General features: G+C 35.3%; 1 protein-coding gene across 2 annotated transcripts; it reads right to left on the bottom strand.

Moving 5' to 3' along the window:
* Window positions 1–8,101: 8,101 nt before the first annotated feature.
* On the bottom strand, window positions 8,102–14,085 carry KLRD1 (killer cell lectin like receptor D1). 2 transcript variants are annotated; one of them, XM_080810909.1, is made up of 6 exons: window positions 13,852–14,085; window positions 12,557–12,649; window positions 12,350–12,412; window positions 10,701–10,852; window positions 9,732–9,835; window positions 8,102–8,780 (listed from the first exon to the last, which is right to left on the bottom strand). In XM_080810909.1, exons 1-6 carry the CDS (start codon window positions 13,856–13,858, stop codon window positions 8,660–8,662), a joined length of 540 nt encoding a protein of 179 aa, XP_080667035.1. In that variant the 5' UTR covers window positions 13,859–14,085; the 3' UTR covers window positions 8,102–8,659. The 2 variants fall into 2 exon arrangements, with proteins under 2 accessions (XP_080667035.1, XP_080667036.1); XM_080810910.1 differs by lacking the exon at window positions 13,852–14,085 and adding an exon at window positions 12,900–13,220 and having other exon boundaries at window positions 8,111–8,780.
* Window positions 14,086–21,990: the final 7,905 nt, after the last annotated feature.

Genomic DNA, 21,990 nt, shown 5'->3' with positions numbered 1-21,990 from the left:
ATAAGTTTTTAGTGACTAAGCATTCGAAATGTTAAACTGAGGTGACTATGTTCTGCACATACAATTGGCTCTCTCACAGCACCTCTGTGTTACTTGTTTAGTGCTTTCACAAACATCTGTAACCCCTAATATCTGAAAAAAATGCAAGTCTAACAACTTTAATGCTGGAGCAAGTAAAAAGAGAAAGAGTATCACATTGGGTTTTACAACATGGGTTGTACAGGAGCCAGAAACTCTCAAAGGATATTGTTCAGAAAACTCCAGCAGGTAACTAGGAAATATTAAAAGTCCCAGGTAGTGTTATAAGGAGATGTTTTATGGCATTATTTACAATGGCGATTGTTCTCCCAGTCATGAGATAAAGCCAGCCACAATTCTTCCACTTACACAGGGTGATATTTTTTGTCCATTTCAATCCAGTTAAACTGCACTTGATTGCAATTCAAATTATATCTAATTAGATATAAATTAGAAATTGAGTGAATAAGTATTTCTGTTTTATATCACTTAAGGCTGGAAATATGTATATATAAATACATGTGAATCAGGAATATACAGTGTGCTTATTTTCATTTTTTCCTTCTAGGGAAAAAAATTAGCCAAGTGACATCAGCAAGAGAGCAAAACAGGAAGTCCTTGACCATCCTTCCAACCACAAACACACCAATTCAATAGCAATTCATGGGTAGAATCCCTTTGTGAGAAATTCTAAAACTAATTGAGAGGCTTCATGTTACCTAGGTGAGTGCAAAACTACCCACTTTGAAGCCAGTAGGGAAAATCGAGACACCTTCTTGTCATAATGTTCACCTGGCTCAGGTCTATGCAATCAGCTCTCCTCTTTCTCTGTGGAAGGAAGAGGTAGACTGAGTGTCTAAGTGCCCCAACTTTTCACAGTCTACCAAAACGACTGGATTCTATCTAGGCTATTTCAGAGTGTTGATAACATCCAACAAAATCTAGCCTCCTGTGGCCAGTGAGAACTGTGACAGTGGTGTGGGCTGGCAGTCATCATAATCTCAAAGCCCTCATAGCCCGCTCAACAGTGAGTGAGAAAATAATAAACACTGACTCCCAGCTTCTCCCTGTGGAGGAAAAGAGCTAGACTACACATTCAATGTTCTAACATTTGGGGACACTTCCCACAGGACTGACTTCTGTCTAGCCTGTCTTGAAGTGCTAATGTAACCCAGCAGAGTCTCATTGCCTGGTACCAATGAGAACAGAGATGATTGTGTGAGATAGAAGCTGTCATAGTTCCACAGATCCACTCGCTGACCCAACACAAAGTGAGTGGACAAAATCCTCCAGCTCCCAACTTCCCCCTAGGAAGTACAAGAGTGGAAAGAGCATCTGATAACCAACTTTCACAGAGGGTTCTTCAGGAACTGGAACAGTGTCAAAGCACTGAGGACTTGCCTACAGTAGATGACTGGGAGCTTCTAAGAACAAAGTGGGTTGAACTGAACACAAAGGTTGGAGGTACTGCGGATTATCTGGCCAGGCTGATTGGTGAGATCAGAGGACTTTATATTGTTCAAATGTCCATATTACTCAAAATGATATTCAGATTCCATGCAATGTCCATCAAAATACCAGTGATATTTTGTACAGAACTAGAAAAAAATCCTAAAATTTCTGTGGATTGACAAAAGATCTCAAATAGTCAAAGCGATCTTACACAAGAAGAACAAAGCTGGAGGCATCAAACTTCCTGATTTTAAATTATATTATAAAGCTATAGCAACCAAAACAATATGGTACTGGCATGAAAACAAACACATAGATCAACAGAACAGAATAGAGATCCCAGAGATAAATCCACTCATGTACAGTCAACTGATCTTTGACAGAGTGGCAAGAATACACAATGAAGAAAAAGATTGTGTCCTTAGTAAATGGTGCTGGAAAAATTGGGATAGCCACATGCAAAGAACAAAATTAGACTCTTAGCTGACACCATATATAAAAATCAACTCAAAGTGGATTAAAAACTTACCAAAAGACCTGAAACTATAAATCTCCTGAAAGAAAACATAGACGAAAACCTTCATGACATTGGTCTTGGTAATTATTTCTTGGATATGACACAAAAGTACAGGGAAAAATAGACAAGCGGTTTTGTATCAAACTAAAAACCTTCTGCACATCAAGGAAACCATCAGGAAGGTGACAAAACAACTTATGAAATAGGATAAATATTTGCAAATCACATATCTGATAAAGGGCTAATTTCCAAAATAGATAAGTAATTCTTACAATTCTATATAAAATAACTAATAACAATTTAAACATGGGCTTAATTTTGAATAAACATTTTTCTAAGGAAGATTTACAAATGGTTAACAAGCTCATAAAAGGATGCTTAACAATACTAATTATCAGGGAAATGCTAATCAAAACCACAACAAGATACCATCTCACACCTGTTAGAATAGAGATTAAGGGGAAAAAAAAAAAAAAGACAAGTGTTGACCAGAATATGGAAGAATTGAAACATTTGTATACTCTTAGTGGGAATGCGCAATGGTGCAACTGCTGGGGAAAACAGTATGGAGATTCTTCAAAAAATTAAAAATAAAACTACTAAATGATCCAGCAGTCCTTTTTTGAATATGTATTCAAAAGAATAAAATCAGAATTGAAAGAGATATTAACACTCTTACATTCATTGCAGAGCTATTCACCACAGCCAAGATGTAGAAGCAACCTAAAGGCCCTTTGACAGATGAACAGAAAAAGAAAATGATAGGCAATTGATAGATGTATATCTGTATCTACATAATATAAAAATAGTTATATGTATCTATATATAGTACTATAAAACAATATAATAATAATATACAATAATATATAAAGGATACTTGGTTAGGATTTAGTCCTATTTTGCCCTGAAATATCTCTGCATAACTCTTGAACCAACCAACCAACCTGCTAGGTTCTCGGTTCTCTCACCTAAATCATTCTTTCTTTTTAATGAAAGGCATCATTTGTTTGTGGCTTCATAGTTTTCTTAGGTGCTTCCTACTTGCAAATATTTGGGGAGACCAAGATTCTCATTTATGTATGTTTGTATGTATGTATATATGTGTGTTTGTATTTTGTGTTTGTATTTTTACTGTCACTGTCCTTTTCAGTTCAAACTGGACATGCTTGTGCTGATAATAATTATTTTTAAAATGTTTTGGAGTCTCCTATCAATTTCACTAGGGTTCACTTCATTCACAAAAGCCCAAACACGTTCATCTCTTTGAGCTTCTCTGCAGAGAGCTCCTGCTGAGATAACTGCAGAAAAATACCAAGCTTTCTAGAAGGCTAGTTGAAGTACACTCTTTATAGATCTTTTGTTTTTCTGTACTGAAGCACCACCTTTGCTCATTCTGTAAACTTAACCGAGAATTTTACAGTTACACCCATAGCTTTTGCCTTATACTATACTTCCTTGAGAGCACCCTGAAATTGATATTCACTCAGAATTTATAATTAGCTTTTTTTTTTTTTAACTTTTCAAGAAGCTTGAGAATCTTCAAAACCAGTAAGCTCTGGCTCCTTGTTTTAAAGGCCTCTCCTTTGCTAATGTGTCTCCTATTGCATGGTAATCTAAGCAAGGGGAAGAAACCAGGCCTTATCTTCAACAGTCAGGCTAGAAATAACTTTAGCTCATTCACTCAATTTATTAGGTACATTTTCTACCATCCACATATTGCAGATGACAGTGATGCTACACCTGACACCACAGAACAGTAAGAATTCCTTACACCAGTTTCTAACATGTTTCTTACTCCCTTGTAAGCCCTCACTAGAAACCATCTGCCTTTTTTTTTTTTACATAAATGGGAAGTTTTATTCACATACAGCTCAAAAAATAAGCCAGACTAACCTGTTCAGGGTTACATATTTATATAATCAACTGCAAAGAACAACAAGGAAGTGGTATGCCCAATCAGGATGGGGGCCACTGGGCAGCACAGCAGATGATCCCAAAGGACCATCTCTGGGGTCTTCTGTGGCTTGGCAGGCATGTGATGGCTATTGGCCAAACTGCACAAAGTTGAAAATATTTACCATCCAGTTCTTCAGAGAAAGCTTTCTAACCCCTACACTAAGACATAAATAGAAAACATTCAAATGGTCCAAAATTATGGAAATGAAAAGAGGGTTTAAATGTTCCAAAACTTTCCAAGTTTAGATAATTGAAAGAAATCATAAAGCTTTAATAAGCATACCTACATAAGGCTTTTTTAAAAAGCAAGTAATACAGTACAGCAGAAGAAAATTCTAATAAGCAGTTGGGGACCAAAAAAACCATTCAGGAACAAGCTCCCCAAAGTTCTTACTTCCACAAAAGCATGGTTCATCTCTGAAGAAAACTGTTGGTATTTGTGCTGATTCCTATATGAAGAAACTTGGTTTTAGGAGAGCTCAGACAAGTTTCCTGCATAGTCTGATTGCACAGCAGAACAGAATATATAACTAATTATCTCCAGTATAAGTAAATAAAATGTAATAAATATATTGGTTTTAGGTTCCACACAAGACGTCTGAACGTTAAAAAACTTACCATAAGTTTTTATGCTAGTTAGTTTTTATGTTAACTAACTTAGTTACTTAGTTAGCTAGCTCACTGGCCAAGAGTCAAAAACCAACCTTCAAGCATCCTTGGAGACAAACAAAGAGCTGTCCCAATCCAGCTACACAAAAACTTTATCTTTAATAGGCAAACTCAGTAGTGGAGGAATGAAGAATTAATACATTGGAGATAAAAATTTTAAAGTATTATTTGTCTTGGCATATATGGATTCAATTCTTGGTTACCTTACCAGGGAATTAAAAGGCAATGTTTAAATTCAATAAACTACATAGTAGCGATTACAACATATTTTTTAGGGCTATGTTGGTATGGTAGGCAGCTCTAAGATGACCTCAAAATTCCCTGATGTACTTTTGATCATGTGCCCTTAAATTTCAGTGGGATTTACGAAGATGATTGGGTGTTGCTCTGTGATTAGATCACATTAAATAGAAAGATTAAGCTAGTTCTCAAATGTAAGCAGGGTTCTAAATTAGCCAATTTTCAGTTAATCAAAGAGAGAATAATGTGGGCACAGCTGACCTAATCAGTTGAATACTTAAAAAAGACTCTAGAGGTGGGAGAGAGAAGAGTACACTCCTTCTGCCCTTGAAGAAGCAAAGGTCCATGGTGTGACAGTCTATGAAGATGGGCAGCCAGGGGGAGGCAAGTGTCTCAGTTCTACAACCACGAGGAACTAAATTTTTCTATCAGCCTGAATAAACTTGGAAGAGGACTCTGTTTCAGATGAGAATTCAGTGTGGACTTTGGTTCCAGCCTTGTGAAGTCCTGAGCTAAGGACAAAGCCATGCTCAGCTCCTGGTCCATAGATATTATGACATACAAACATGTGCTGTTTTAAGTTTCTAAATTTGTCATAATTTGTCACGTACCAATACATTCAGAGTAACACACTTAGCTACCAGGATAAAATTAAGGAAGGATAAGTTGATTCTTGGCAATATTATTTCATTACTGGGTGGAGGGTGGACATTCCCTCACCCTCTTTCATTAGTTTTACATTCAACACTGAGATATGCACTCAACTAGATCCTTCCATGTGCATTAGCCCATTTCATAACAAAAAAGCAAAGAACAAAAGAAAAATGACATTTCTCCCCCAGAAAATGTATCAGAAATCATGTTAGAAGAGAAAAGAGATATTTAATACAAAGACCTTTATATAAAAGAGGTCTTTCTGATCCCAACAATGACAAAGATATTTTCAGGATGAAGGGAAGCAGTATGCAGGTAAGAGTGGGAGGAAGACTAATAAAAATAAAACAGGTCTGATGGCCATGGACTCAGTGTCATTAACATGATGGGGTCATGCTGCGAGAAAGACATACCACTGTGGAAGACTAGCATCGTCCTTTCAATCCAGGACTTTCCATCATAAATGCCCTGAAATGATACAGGAATTGAAAAAACACCTGAGCTATAATTGGGAGCCTACAGGAATTCTCCTCTCTCAGTAGAGACAATTTTTGACATAGATTTCTCTCTGAAGTTAGATATCACCCACCATATTTTGCACCTTCTGTTTCCTCATTGCTCTTACATGTTCCTGAGTTCTCACAATAAAGGATGCATGTTCCTGAGTTCTCACAATAAAGGCAGATAGGGCTCCGGGCACCTCATAGGGTGATGATGTGAAAAGTAACAATCTGAAGCTATACTTGGCTGTGGCTAAATAAAAACACTTGAGATTGATTCGTTGTGTCAAAATTATAAAAAATAGACCATGCTTGGTTCACTATAGAGAACCCCCCCCCCCAAGCAGAAAAGCAAAAAGAGGAAATCACCTTATGGGAAGAGAACGGGGAGATGGGATAGTTGGGACAGAAAACTATTAATTTTCATTATGCTTATCTCTATTTTTAAAATTAATTAAAATATATTATTTTGAATTTACATGGAAAAAGCCAAAACATTTTAGAGATTGATTGATTGATTTTTAGAGAGTGGGGAAGAGGGGCAGAGGGAGAGGGAAAGAGAGACTCTCCAAAAAAAAAAAGAAAGAAAGAAAGAAAGAAAGAAAGAGGGGCGCCTGGGTGGCTCAGTGGGTTAAGCTGCTGCCTTCGGCTCAGGTCATGATCTCAGGGTCCTGGGATCGAGTCCCTCATTGGGCTCTCTGCTCAGCGGGGAGCCTGCTTTCCCCCTCTCTCTGCCTGCCTCTCTGCCTACTTGTGATCTCTCTCTGTCAAATAAATAAATAAAATTAAAAAAAAAAAAAAAGAGAGAGAGAGACTCTCCAGCAGACTCCCTGCTGAGTCTGGAGCTTAACATGGGGCTGGATCCCACAACAGTGAGATCATGACCTGAGCCAAATCAAGAGTCAGACACTTAACCGACAGAACCACCTAGACACCACAAAGCCAAAACATTTTATATATCCAGAAAGTATAATGTGTGTCCTCCTAGTCCAAGTTAAACATTTGATTTAGATTGTCTTGTGGTTTTCATAATATAACTTAAGTGCATTTTTCTAATCTTCATATGAGAACGTGAAGAATGCAGTTTGTAGTCTTATTACATATACACACACACACACACACATATATATATTTTAAGATTTTATGTATTTATTAAACAGAGAGAACAAGCAATCACAAGCAGGGGGAGGAGCAGAGGGAGAGGGAGAAGCAGACTCAGCACTGAATAGGGAGCCCAACGTGGGGCTCCATCCCAGGACCCTGGGATCATGACCTGAGCCCAAGGCAGAGGCTTATCCCACTGAGCCACCGAGGTGCCCCTTTATATTTATATTTTAAGAATTAAAATACACAGGCTCTTTTCTCTTCCGGGCTCTTTATTAAGAATCAATTTGAGGTTCTTAATTGTTATAGTTTAATTGAAATAGAAAACAAAAAGATGTTTCAATATGAATTTTTTAAAAAGCATATGAAACAGTTTTTAAAAGTGGAATTGGCTTTTGATATTTGTGAGGTTAGGGAAACCCTATCCAGGTCACAGGCATCAGATCTTTTTATGTGCCCACCCTTTCTCTGACACACTCAGGACCCCTCAGTTAAATGGGCTACTCCCTCCCCAACATTAAAAAGGAAATGTTCAATATTTTATACATAACTTTTAAGAAAAAAGCTTGGGGTTGATTGACGAATAAGATCTACTGATCCTATGTAAATCTCAGTGACTTTTTACTGATGGATAACCATAAGGCAAGAAAAACATGTAGGGCAGAAAAGTAAGTATTGCAAATTTATTTGATCAGGCTTGGATTCCGTTTACCCTTGCAAAATCTAAAAATAATCACATGGGAACCACCTATTTGGCCAAAGATTCAAAATTACTTTGCAGAACTCAGGACCATCAAGAGAAGAACACAAACATGTTCCCCTCTAAAGTCTGATGATGCACATGAGGGAGCTGTCATATGACACTTAAACCTCTAAATTGAAACATATAGATATATAGATGTCCAGAAAGAACTAAGTTCCAGAAAAGTAAGATGAAGATGGGACTTCCCAATTTACTATGACTTACAAAGTTCTGAAATGACATTGATATAGATCATTTGGTGCAAATTATTTTATTTGAATTTCTGCAAAAAAATTCACAAGAATATATGCATAAAATATATTAAATTTAATGTTGAACATATCCATTAAATCACAATAGTCCTGAAATTCTTTACCTTGGTGCACTGTTATGGCAGATACAGGTGCACAAATTTCACCAATTTTATTTTATTTTATTTTTTAAAGATTTTATTTATTTGTTTGACAGAGAGATAGAGAACACAAGTAGGCAGAGCAGCAGGCAGAGAGAGAGGGAGAAGCAAGCTCTCCGTCGAGCAGGGAGCCTGATGCCGGGCTCAATCCCAGGACCCTGGGATTATAAACTGAGCTGAGGGCAGCCATTTAACCGACTGAGCCACCCAGCTGCCCCAAATTTCACCAATTTTAAAGCACATGATTTCAAATGTATGAAAATTGTATCATAAGACATGATTTGAAACATTTTACAGATCCCAGAAGTAGACAATTAGCAATAATATAAGAGGTAAAGTCAAGTTCTTAGTACTACTGAATCTTGACTGCCCACCCCTCCCACTCCAAGAAACACTTAAATAAGCTCTTTTTTACATATAAAACGATTTTCATAATCACAGCTTTCGTCCAAAATACCTTGGCTTGAGCTATACATTACGCATTTCTCTGTATTTAATTTTTGAAGTGAAGGCAATCTGTAATGAAAAATAAAATGTTAACATATAAGAAAAGGAAATGAGACTATTCAAGGATAGTGCTTTTTTATTAAATGATAGAATTTTTTAAAGCACTTGAATGAGATATTAACATATTGAGTCGATTGATTTTTATGCAAGAGCCATGTTTTCACAATTTCAAAGCACAGTATTACAAAAATTCAGCTACTGCCTCAATAATCAACAGCATTAAGGCCAAGAATTTCATGTTTTTCCCGCTGTTTTTAATGGTTTTGATATATGGTATGCTTCTATTTTGTTTAAAGATATACTGGATAATCGAGTCTGGGAAAACAAATCCAAGCGTAAGATTCATCATTGTCTGAGGCTGCAAATCCAATGTTTATGAATGAAAATGAGAACCAAAGTTTACAAATATAGAGAAAATAAGCTCAGAATATTTGAAACATGGGAGTATGCTGAAAATAACAGACTCAAGAAGAGTAAAGAAAATAACATGCTATTTTCCCTGAACAGCTTCTGTGAAGATAAGCATCTGTACATGCACGTACATCCAAGGGCTTATATGAGGCCAAAAAAAAAAAAAAATCAAACACTGTTTTATGGTCACAAGTACACTAACTTCATCTCACTTAAGCATAAATTTGGATGATCTAGATGGAGCTAAAATTGTTAGATTGCCTCTCTTTTTTATATTTTTCAAGACTTAGATAGGTTATCCTAGCTACAGTGCTCCCAGACGTTACAGTATCTGGTGAGATCTACAGAGAAACTCTTAAAGATCTAAAAGAGAAAGAAAGGAGAGGAGAGAAGAAAGGTAAGATGAAGGAAGGGAAGGGAGGGGAGGGGAGAGGCAGGGAGGGAATGTTAGGGAAGGGAATGGAAGGGGAGGGAAAGGAAGGGAAAGGGAAGGTAGGGCAGGACACAGCAGGGCAGGGCTAAAAAGGAACTTGACTGCCAGAAACTTACAGATCTTGGGAGACAGGGGAGCCATCTTCCCACAACCAGGCCTTTTTGTCTTTATGGTAAGAGAGTCCAATCCAGTAAAAATATGTACTGGAGCTCATAAAACGCTGATTGGAAACAGAGACAAACATATTAATCAAATTTGAATGTATTCCAGGAATAATATACTTTTAAGAAAGTGTCAGCATGAAATTTAGCTTTTTAATCACAGAAACTGAAATCATTTTTAATGTCCAGTTTAAAAAACATAGTCACGTGCCTTATATTTTCTTCCTTATTGAAAGTATAGTTACATGCTTTTCTTCCTTGTGTTATTTATTCACTGATTTCCACAAATATCATTTATGATACACAAATAAATGTCACAAAATACCACTTCTTCAAGGAATAAAAAACATTAGAAGGAAGTAAGAGTTTCCAAAGAAGATTACAATCAAATTTGATCCCACATCAACAGTATCTGGAGGATAAATTTCATAGATATAGTCTACTTAACTTATACTCAAGACAGTTTCTTAATGCAGCTAGAGAAATTTTTCACTTTTTCTTAAGTTGGGTAATTTTTTTTATCAGACCCTCCATACTTATCGCACATTAAATCCCAGAATGATGATAAAAGATGTAATTACAAAAGGAATTATAAGTCCAGTTAATGAACTAAAAATTATAAAGTTATTTTATTAGTCTTTGAGTAAAAATAATGGCCCATTATTCGTTCTTTGAATTCTCTCTAAAATGTTCCTTGTAATTTATCTGGACTGTAACTTGATTTTTATTCCTATGATATAAATCTTTGAGAAATTTTATGTAGGTTTTATAATGATTATTTCAAGATATAGAAAATTAGCAAGTCAGTTCAAATAATAACCATCCATTTACTATAATTAAAGACAAATTAAAGTATTCAGCTTACTTAGATAGCATATTTTCCTAGGTCAAAAAAAATGTAGGAAATCAGAATTAAATACATACCAATTTATCTTCGTTTTGAAACTGAAGTAGACTGGAATTCTGAAGAGCACAGAAACTACTACTTTCTTCCCAAGTTTTTAATTTACCAGAAAAGAAGTAGCAGTTGCACTGGTACCCAAACCAGCCTTTTGGACAAGAACAACAGTTAGAGCCTAAGAGAAAAAAGAAAAATGACTTACGACATTCAATTTTTCAATGTTATTTACTCATTCAAAAATCATTTGTTATTTCTTCACTATTTTCCACAAATATTCTTTGAGAATCTACTACACATACAACAGTTCAGGGGCTATTAATGTGAACAAGTCAGACATAATGCTTTTTCCTAATAGAGATTATATTCGAGATACAGAGTCAGAAGAATATAATTTCCAATCATTTATCAAGTAGATTTAATGATAATTTTGGTAAGTATACACAAGAGTAAGTCAGTATGTTAAAACATTGTGTAGCAGAGTGTAAATTGGAGGGCGGCTGAAGAACCTTTTTGAGGAAATGACCCCAAATTGAGCTCTGCTGTATAAATAAGAATAAACGAGATGAAAGAGATATGTAAAGGAAAATATTTCAGCATATTTCCTGAGTCAGAAAAGAATATAGCACAAATTGGAGAATTCCGATGTTTGGATATTTTATTTTGAAAATAGAGATAAGTAAAACAATGAGCTTGAAGTCTGATACTACACAGTTTCCCAGTGATAGTGTCTTGAACATTTACTCTCCTCAGTGATAAAAGTCAAGACACATGGTAGGAACTCAAATCTTTGTCAAGTGAACGGTTCTGAAGTATAGGGTGAAATGGTCCTTACTAGGAGCTGGAAGGTGGGGTAAATGGAGAGATATTGGTCAAAGGGGACAAACTTCCAGTTAGAAGGTGAATAAGTTCTGGGGATTTAATGCACACAATTATGATTATAGTTAGCAATACTGTATTATATACATGCAAGTTGCTAAAAAAGTAGATCTTGAGGGCTCTCACCATAAAAAAAGAAATGGTAATTCTGTGACATGATAGAGGTATTAGCAAAGGTTATGGTAGTAATCCTTTTGCAACTATAAGTGTATCACATCAACCTGTTGATTACCTTAAACTTACATATTATATGTCAATAATATCTCAATATGGATGGAAAAAAATGTAAGGGAAAAAAGAGACAAATATGATCACAGAAGATGGTGAGGCAATTTGGAGATCATTTGGAAAAAATACCAAAAAAAATTGGACTTTGAGCTGGCTTTCACTGGATAAGTGGGTTTAAAATAACAGAAATCTCTGCACTATCTTCTGAGTCATGCAACAAGCAGAAGCAAAGGTGAAGAGATATGAAAGTATGAACTCTGAGCAAACCAGCAGGTAATTAGGATTAACCATAGTATTTACTGTAGCTTATTTTTTTATTTGTTACTTAAACATGAGCACTCATATAGGAAAAAAAATGTCATTTCAGGTTAATATTTTCCTTATTACTTAAATATGTAAATGACTCATGTTCAATGTAATTTAATGCTTCTTACATTAGAGAAAAATGAAATGTGACTATCCTACAATTAGTAGGTAAAACTGTATTCTTAATGTACTATTCCACATGCTCAGTGTGAGAAAAACAAGAAACTACCAAAACTAAGATTTTCCAAAGTATGGAACCTACCTTTCTGGACTTCGGTGATTGCATCTGGAGACAATGTTGGCTGAATACTTTGTTTAGGATATACTGTCAGAAATGATTAAAAATTTACTTCATTAGATACAAGTTTATGAAATAATAAAATATTACACATTAGTAAAATGAAAACTTTATTTTGAATGGTTTCACCATAGTTATGGTTTTTATATAAACTTGCCTAGAAAAACTTACAATTTTTCAACAAAATTCCCATAATGGCCATCAAAATAAGGCACGTTACTCCTAAGATCCCAGAAATCAAATTCCATGGAGTGGTCTGAGAAGCTGTAGTGAAAGAGAAATACAGTGATTATTTAAAGAACAAAGTTCTTAAAAGTAATACAGTGAGAGAGAATCCAAAACATTCTTTGGTTTGATAACCCAATAATCTTGCCAATGAAATGCTGAAAAATGAAAATATTCCCTTCAGAACTTGCTCCAATACCCAAATTTTTATGTGCTGTAATTTATTCATTACTGAAGTTATCTATAACTTCTCTCCTTTACCAGTCCTGTTCCAGTAAAGTGGACTTACCATTTATTTCTTAATTTCACAAAGAAGCTTAGAGATCCAGAGTAAGAAGACATCAGCAGGCATCAAGTTGTGTTTTATAGGCTTATGTAACAAGAATCACAAGATAATATGATTCCCATTAAGTAGATAAGAAAACGTCAGGTCCATTAATAATGTTATTTTCTCCAAGTATCAAAGCTAGTCAGTATCCAAGTCAGAAATCAAATGAAAGTTTGTCTAGGCCCAGAGTCTTTTATTTTGCATCTTCTATCATTGCCACAATAGTACTTGGAAATGTGCCCTTCTAGTCACTTCAGTGCATTCTCTACCTACGAAATGTCTGGCTGCTTGTAGCTTTGTAGCGGTTTTTTGATAAGGAAGGGAAGACAGAGGAGCACTCCCAGTCTGGTGTGATGAATGGGTAATATCTTGGGGACCTGGATTATTTCACCATACATTAAGTTATGATATATTAGCAACCATTTTTTTCAAGAACATTATGTTATCTCATACCAAAAATTACTGCTTATTGACATTTATCCTAAAACAATTTAATGTTAAGAGATTTGGCATTAACATGAGCACCCTCCCAAAGAGTCACTAACAGACATACTATTAATCTAGGTGATTTAGGGTGTCATAAAACAAATGGTAAATTTTTAAAAGAACACTTGCAAGCATTGTCACTAATTTACTTCGGTGCTAGCATTATGTTGTTCATAACTTAACCTGGTAAATTCAGAGTTTAGAGCTTATCATTGTTAGAAGCCACTCTTTAAACCTGCTGGAAAAGCTTCACAAAATCATTTCTAAGTTACAGATAAAGAATCAGAAGTGGAGAGCGCTAACACATGGAAAGCCTAAAAATGTCCATTTCTTCCTAAAAGCACTGCCCTGAAATTAGCCATATCCCTGAGATGCCTTTTCTCTTTTATTTCATTTTTAAAAATTTTATGACTCGGAACTCACATACCTGCCATGAGGAATGTTCCAGTGTCGATGCCGGCAACACACAGTACGTGCTTAATCAAGAAGGATGGTGTTGTGTTGGTTCACAGAGCTGAGCTGGAGGCTTAACAATCCAAAAGTCGTGCATGAAGAAATTTAAAAGAAAAAAAGAGAAAAATTATTTATTTGAACAATGTTCTCAAATCTTCTATAGGTGAATGTATCATATGAACAAGAAGCAGTAAAGTCACTAGCTTCTGAAATGTTCCAGGAACCACAACACAGGAAATCACCACAGGACATGTGTAATGCAAACCCTTTGATTATCATAAAAGAAAATGAGAGGGATTTTTTTAAAATATGTGAATATCAAAGTCATCTTAAAAAATCATTTGGAAAACAGGGGAAATTTATGGTTTTCATCCTTTGAGTTTACTGGGAATCTGGGTAGAGATGAATTGTTACCCTGTTTCCTTTGTTTTCTTGTCTCAAATTTCACACCCTGAGGCTCTACCTTGAGGACAGTTCTATAAAACTGCCTTGGTGTTACCTGAGGTAAACTCAAAAAAAGACCAAAGAAGAGCACCAGAACTACCTGACACTTAACAAATTATGAGAGAAAGTGGAGTCATCCTCCGAAAACCAAGTACTAAGTGAATGTCTGACCTAAGATGGTAGGAGTTCATAAAGCCCTGGTTAGAAAAACAGTGGAACATATGAAATCAGTCCCAGTCCCAGCAACCCCAATTACACAGAGTCATAGATTTGCTTTTGCCTATGCAAATCTGGGCTCACTGCATTTTGAGTCAAGTAAATGAATGTCATCTGACTCTGCTATTTAACCTCATGCTCCAACACAATTTTCTCTTATAATAAGTAAGTAATCACATGACTCATTTCTCTCCCTTTTCCTCTCCCTCTCTTTCTGCCCATTCACTTATGGTTTATAAATCACCACCAAAGTGTATTCATCTTAGGATACATCAGAACATACATGTCTTAAGCAACAATTTCTTCCTAAGTAATTAGACGTCCCATCTCAGACATTTGAATTCGATGAAACTATGTAGACAAAGCACTTGTCTTAGAGTTTCTAGAGTCAGCTAAAGTTTCAAATGCAGGCATAGCAAGAACTTCTTTTCTTAAAAGGATGGACTAGTTTTTATATTCATACCTCTAATATGGTTCCACATATTATTTCAGAGATGCAAAAAGGCCCCATTATTTAAAACAAATGGTAGAAATGAGTTAAAATAGTTGTGATTCAAAGTTTAATTGGTTGTTGCATAAAACAATGGGTAAGAATGAAATTCTACTCTATTTTGAAGCCTCATGTTAGAATTATGATTACGTATTTTATCTCTAATCACCTAAAGTATGAAACATGAACCTACTCACTTTATTTAAATGAAACATCACCTGGGAAGAACACTGAATATGTATTTTTATTGATAATTCAAACAATTTATTTTCATAGAAACACAAGTGTCTATATTTTAATATTTAATAATGGTCCATTTTTATTCATTGTAAATTTTCTTAAGAGTTTCTTAACCGGGGCACCTGGGTGGCTCAGTGGGTTAAAGCCTCTACCCTCTGCTCAGGTCATGATCCCAGGGTTCTGGAATTGAGCCCTGCATCTTTGCTTGGGCTCTTTGCTTGGTGGGGAGCCTGCTTCCCCTCTCTCTCTGCCTGCCTTTCTGCATACTTGTGATCTCTGTCTGTCAAATAAATAAAAATCTTTAAAAAAAATTTTTTTAAATTAAAAAAAAAAGAGTTTCTTAACCTTTTCCCAGAAATCTGAATTTTATGTTATTCATGTAATTTGATAAGGCACCTTATGTCAGTTTTATAATGAATACTTTAGGGTACAAGGAACAACCAGATAATTTTTTCAAAGTTCATTCACTATCTAACAATCAAATCAAAGCTATTCAGCTCAGTGTTGAGGTATTTTTCAATATCACCAAATGGAAAATGTGTGACACTCGGTTTGAGAAAATATTGATTGATCTCTACTCTCTATCTACTCTAATATACTAAAATTCTGGAAATCACGGGAGACCTCAGCTCTCTCTTATTTGTGCTTCATTACAAAAGAGGTATCCTTGAATCTATTCCCAATTCACTCTGGAACAGAACAAAGAAACAGAGAAGGGAGAGGCAACTTCAGAAAGAAATAAAGAAAGGACTCATATTAAAATTGAAATTTGAGCACGAGCTTGTAGGATAAATTAGATTTGGAAATACAGAGCCGTAGTTACTGTAAAGTGAGAAATAGATAATAGACATGCCTTGAAACAAAACCTAATTAAGATAGAAAAAATTCAACACACATTTCTTCTTCCTATTTTTTTAAATAAAATGAAACATACATATTGAAATGTAATAAAAGCAAAAATTCTAATGAATTATCAAAGGAAACACCTGCAACTACCACTCCCATCAAGAAATAGAACATTTCCAGCACCCTCAAGATCTTTCCTTACCTAACCTGGTAGTTACTACTCTCTTTCTCCTTCCAGATATCACCTCCATCTTGCTTCCAAAATTATCTTCACCTCAAATGCAAACTGCAAGCGCAGTTTGCAAATGCAAAAGTTCAAACCATTTTTGAAATTTACATAACTAGAACAATATACTACAAACTCTTTCGTGTCTAGCTTATTTTCCTCAAGTTCTAAAGAGTTATCCAAGGATCCATCTCCATCTTGCTGACACTGATTAGGCCAGATACAAATTCTGTGGCTAGTAGATAAGACACATTGATTGATTTGAATCGGTTGGGGTCTAATTTGGATACTGGAGTGCAGCCAACTTTACTAAAAACAATGTGGTATAAAATGAAGAGTAATGATCATCTAAAGGAAATTCAAGGCACTAAATTTCTAGAAAGATGAAATTTGGGAAATTGTTGGCCCCTTTTCAGTATTCATTTGTTTTTTGTTTTATTTCCTTTATTTTTTTCTTAAGATAGGTCTTTATGAATGAGTCTACCACTGATCAACCTATAAAAGTTCATTTTGAAGCACAGGGAAAAAAGAGTGAACTTCTTGTGTACCAGTTGTAATCAATTCAAGTCCTGATTCATCAAGAAAGAATGTTATAACGGATGAGCCATGACTTGCATGAGTTTTGATTTGAAAATATTTAGCACCTCCACGGTCTCTGAATTTATTATTTCTTTTTTTCTTTCTCTCTTTCTTTTCTTTTTTCTTTTTTCTTTTTTTTTTTTTTTTAAAGTAAGCGCCACACTGGGTGGAGCCCACTATGGGGTTTGAACTCATGAAATCAAGGTCTGGGCTGAGATCAAGAGTCAGGTGTTTAACCTACTGAGCCACCCAGACGCCCCAGAATTTACTATTTCTGATGTGGAATGAATGTTTCATTAAAGAATACAGCAGAATTTGACGTTAGAGAGAGGATAGTGTAGCTGAGATATAAGAAAGGGAAATGAAGATAGCTGGCGCTAATACAAAGAGAATAAATATACTTTCTTCTAGTTAATCTCTCTCTCTCTCTCTTTTTTTTAACGTTTTATGTTGCAATGCATATGGCTTGACAAAAGTTGTAAAATTAATACAATAGAGGTAGTTACCTGGCACCCTTCACTCAGTTTTCCCCATGGTAATATCTTACACAATTTGAGTATAATATCAAAGTCAAGACATTGACATTCATACAATCCATAAACTATTCAGATGTCACCAGTTTTATATGCACTTATTTGTAAGTGTGTGTATAGCCTTATGCGATTTTGTCTTGTATACAAATTTGTGTAACTGCTATCATATAATCTCTGTTTTTATATTTTAGAAAGTAACTACCACCTTTTATTTTGTTATCCTGAAGTTTGGTTGTGAAAGAAATGGCAAAATAAGTGACTGGAACTTTACTAATTTTCATTTTAATGATTTGATTTAGTGGAGAACATTTTAATATTTACTGAGCACATATCACATGCCTAGTCTAGTGTTTAATTGAACGTCTCATTAAGTGTATGAGTACGCATTTCCCAGTACCAGTACATTTAATCCTAGTGAAGCATTGGGACATTCCACTATTTCACTGATGTAGCAATTTATACATCAGAAATTCTGCTTTATCCAATACTTTCTTTGATGTAAAGATTACACAAGTAGATCTAGCAATAGGAAATTACTTAAATTTCTCCCTTTGAATATTCTTGTCCTGGAGCTAAAGATCCTGACATTACTTTAAATTGAGTAACGGGATTCTTATTGGTCATTCGATTCCACCAACAGAACTTTCCTAAGAGTCGACTAGGATTGTTCCTTACAGGATCTCGCTCTGGCCTTCTCTGAGGAGTTGAGATGATCATTTTGTAACTCCATCAAGTGAGGAAATATTTGCCATTAAAGAAATACTGATTTTTCAGTTCTTATTCAACACATTGTTTTAATTTGATCTGTATTTTTTACCCAATATCTGTGCAATTACATTATGAGTTTTAGATACTGCATGGTTGTTTGGCAAGCAGAGTATCATTTTACAGTTGTGATTTAGATGATAGTTACAAATTCGATCATGGATATTAACCAAAGATGTTACACAACAATGTTTCTCTTTTTTTCCCATGAAATTAAAAGTACCAGGAGACTGCTTCCCATCAAAAGAAATAGACAAACAAGCAACAAATTCAAAGAAGCAATCAATTCTGCATCTGGTTCAGGAAGCACTTACTCAGATTCAGATTAAAGAAAAACAATGTGGAAGTTTTGAATATATTTAGATTTTTCTCAACCCTTGACACTGCCTAATAGCTGTTTTATAAAGTAAGATGTCAAAAGAAGCATTCAAAGTAATGTCTTAACTGGTAACATAGATTTTGGATAAAACATTGACATTCTCTGATTAAGGGAAGAGAGGGGTTTATAAAACCAGAATGGGGGGGCATACAATTAGTTTCAAAATGTCTTAATCTCAGCTCTGAAAGCATATCTCTTCTAATTAATAAGTCCCATCACAGGAGACTTCAGTAGAGTATAAGACCTCATGTAAGAGTTGCAGAGAACTTGTTGGCTGCAGCTGTGGCTTGTCAGCCCTCATGTAGATGGAAACAGTTTGTCTGTGGTGAGCTGTTGGGTGGGTGTTTAGGTTCTCACTCTGAAGCAACACACCTAGTGACACATTGTTTACTTCCTAAAGTCTAAAACTGAAGTATTTTTACTAAATATCTGTGGAATGGCACAAAGCCTCTTTCTTGACCTTAGACAAAAATATATGCATTACAAAGCTCTTTGATCAGTATCTCTTGAGGAAACTTGAGCATAAAGAAAAAAAAAAAAAAACAGGGGAAAAGAATTCCCTAAGAATAGTAAAACACGTAAGTACCAACCAGGTGATTACTCAGATCAGTAAAAACCCATCAGTCTGGAAAACTCACCTTGTAGTTTTCATACTGATCTCTCAGCCAGTGAAGGTCAATTAACGTATACATTTCCAAAATCCAGTAGCCTGAACTAAATCTGAAAGAAAAGGGCATATAAAGGATTCTTCTTAAAAATGTTATGTGTCCCTAATTCTTTGGTAGAGAAGTAGTCTTTTTATTTATTTATTTGTAATTTTAGTTTGTAAAGTGAATCAAGTTACACAAAAACAAGTACATCATTTAGGTGATACATAGATTTGGCAAGAAAAGCAAAGAAAGAAAGAAGAAGAAAGAGGAAAAGAAGAAAAGTGAAAGAAAGAGAGAGAAAAAGGAAAAAAGAGGAAATAAAGAAAGGAAGAAGGGAGGGAGGGACAAAGAAGCAAAGAGGGAGAGAGGGAGGGAGGGAGAAAGGAAAGAGGAAAGAAAGAGCGAGGGAGGGAGGGAGGGAGTAAGGAAGGAAGAGAGGGAGAGAAAGAAACAGGAAGGAAGGAAGGAGAAAAAGAAGGAAGACCACCGCTGTGCTCTCTTTCTCTCTCAAACAAATAAATAAAAATATTTAAATATATATATTTAGTGTTTGATAATACACATATTTAATAAATTATGAATACATAAATATATACATGCACACATAATTGACTACATATTGTTTGTTTTTATGGAGGTAAAACCTAGATTTCAACAGATCATTAAATTGTCACCAAAACTTCGTATAACCTCTAATAAATAGCTTTCCATTATATGCTTTGTTTTCTGGTTTGCCTGTTTTCATTCCTTCTGTCTTCTAAAAAACATAACTTATTTTTTAATTTGTTTACATTAATATCTACTTGTGAATTTACTGATGCTTTGAGATATAAAATAATTCACTTGAAGAGGATATCAGTACCAAAGTAGATGGTTCTTTTTAAAATTTGGGGGGTTTCTTTGCAGTTAGATTTCATAGAAAAAAAAAAAAGATTTTACCCTGCTCCCTCTTTCTACTCGCTCTCTTTCTGTGTGTGTGTGTGTGTGTGTGTGTGTGCACGTGCGCGCGCAGTGGGTGAAGTGATAAATTTTTAACCAGAAAGATATAAGTGTAAAATAAACATTATAACTTGTCAGTAGCAGTTAAAGGATATTTACTATTCACTCTATGTGAATATCATGTTTACAATGTTCCAGGAAGACACTAACAGGTAGAATGATGAGAATAAACGTTATCTTTAATTTTAGATGTCTGCCATTTAAAAGGTTAGAAAATTATAATTCGATGTTTTAACAACGTAAGAAGGGTGCATCCAACATGCTATGAGACAGTAGAGTTAGGTCTGGTAAGTCGGCTTCATGATGTGAAGTAGAAAATACAAATTATGTCTCGGTTGAGACAAACCTTCTTTGCCAGTGATGAAGAGTTTGGTTTTTTCCTGTAACCTTAGGATAATCAAAATTTTTATATTACATATATTACATTTTATAATTTACTTGTTTAACATGAATTTTTCCTAGTTATAGTCACCTTCAGAGTGCTGGAAATTAAAAAAGGAACAGAAATAGACTATATTCTGGTTACTTTCTCCCAAGTCATTAACATGCAGCTGATGCTCTTAGTCTTTGAGGTGACTGACATAGGAGGAAAACGAGTGTTGAGTGTTGTCATTCCACTATGAATATTGTAAGAATGTTGATCAAGAGGCTGAGGTATCCCAGAAGAGTATCACCTCTTGGCTATTTGCTTTGCTGTATCATTGAAGTGAACTACTAAATGTTTTAAAATTGCCATTCTTAATCTGAATGAGCTTCATTCTTCCTCTTCAACAGTAAATAGAGAACAGAATCACACTTTCTATTATATGAGAATTATAAATTTTTATGGATAGAGTAGGAACAACTTTGATGGAAAAGTAAACTGATATCTGAATGTGTTAAAGTCAATATTTTGAAAATAAAATAACTATTTCAAAGATAGTTCATAGTGAAATTCTTAAGATTTTCCCCAACTCTTATGTTAATAAGCATCAATACATCCTCTGAAGATATTTCAAACTAGACTTAATTTTCTTATTTAAGGAATATCCCTGGGTAACTCTTTTTTTTCTTTTTTAAGATTTTATTTATTTATTTGACAGACAGAGAACACAAGTAGGCAGAGAGGCAGGAAGAGAGAGAGGAGGAAGCAGGCTCCCTGCTGAGCAGAGAGCCTGATGTGGGGCTCCATCCCAGGACGCTGAGATCATGACCTGAGCCAAAGGCAGAGGCTTTAACCCACTGAGCCACCCAGGGGCCCCTTCCTGGGTAACTCTTAAGTGCCAGACACTCTTTTGGATGCAGTGAATACAGTCACCCACAAAAGAAACAACAGTCTGTGTTTTGTGGTATTTTAACTCTGTTATAGGAATCTAGCAATAAGATCACACATATGTAAAAAGAGTTTATCGGATGGAGAAACAAAAAACAAAGAAGGAGGACTTGAAGAGGTGGGACAGGTATGAAGTGGGATGATAAAGTTTTATTTATTTATTTTTTTAAGATTTTATTTATTTACTTGGCAGACAGAAATCACAAGTAGGCAGAGAGGCAGGAAGACAGAGAGAGGGGGAAGTAGGCTCCCCGCTGAGCAGAGAGCCCAATGCAGGGCTTGATCCCAGGACCCTGGAATCATGACCTGAGCTGAAGGCAGAGGCTTTAACCCACTGAGCCACCCAGGCACCCCAAGGGATGATAAAATTTTAAAGCAGATGATGAAGGAAAGCCTCGCTGTGAAAAAAGATAACTGAGCAGACAGTTAGGAGG

Source organism: Martes martes, assembly GCF_963455335.1.
Source record: "Martes martes genome assembly, chromosome: 8".
Lineage (NCBI taxonomy): Eukaryota > Metazoa > Chordata > Mammalia > Carnivora > Mustelidae > Martes > Martes martes.
Note: the sequence above shows the minus strand (reverse complement) of the source record. Positions and strands in the feature narration are given on the sequence as shown.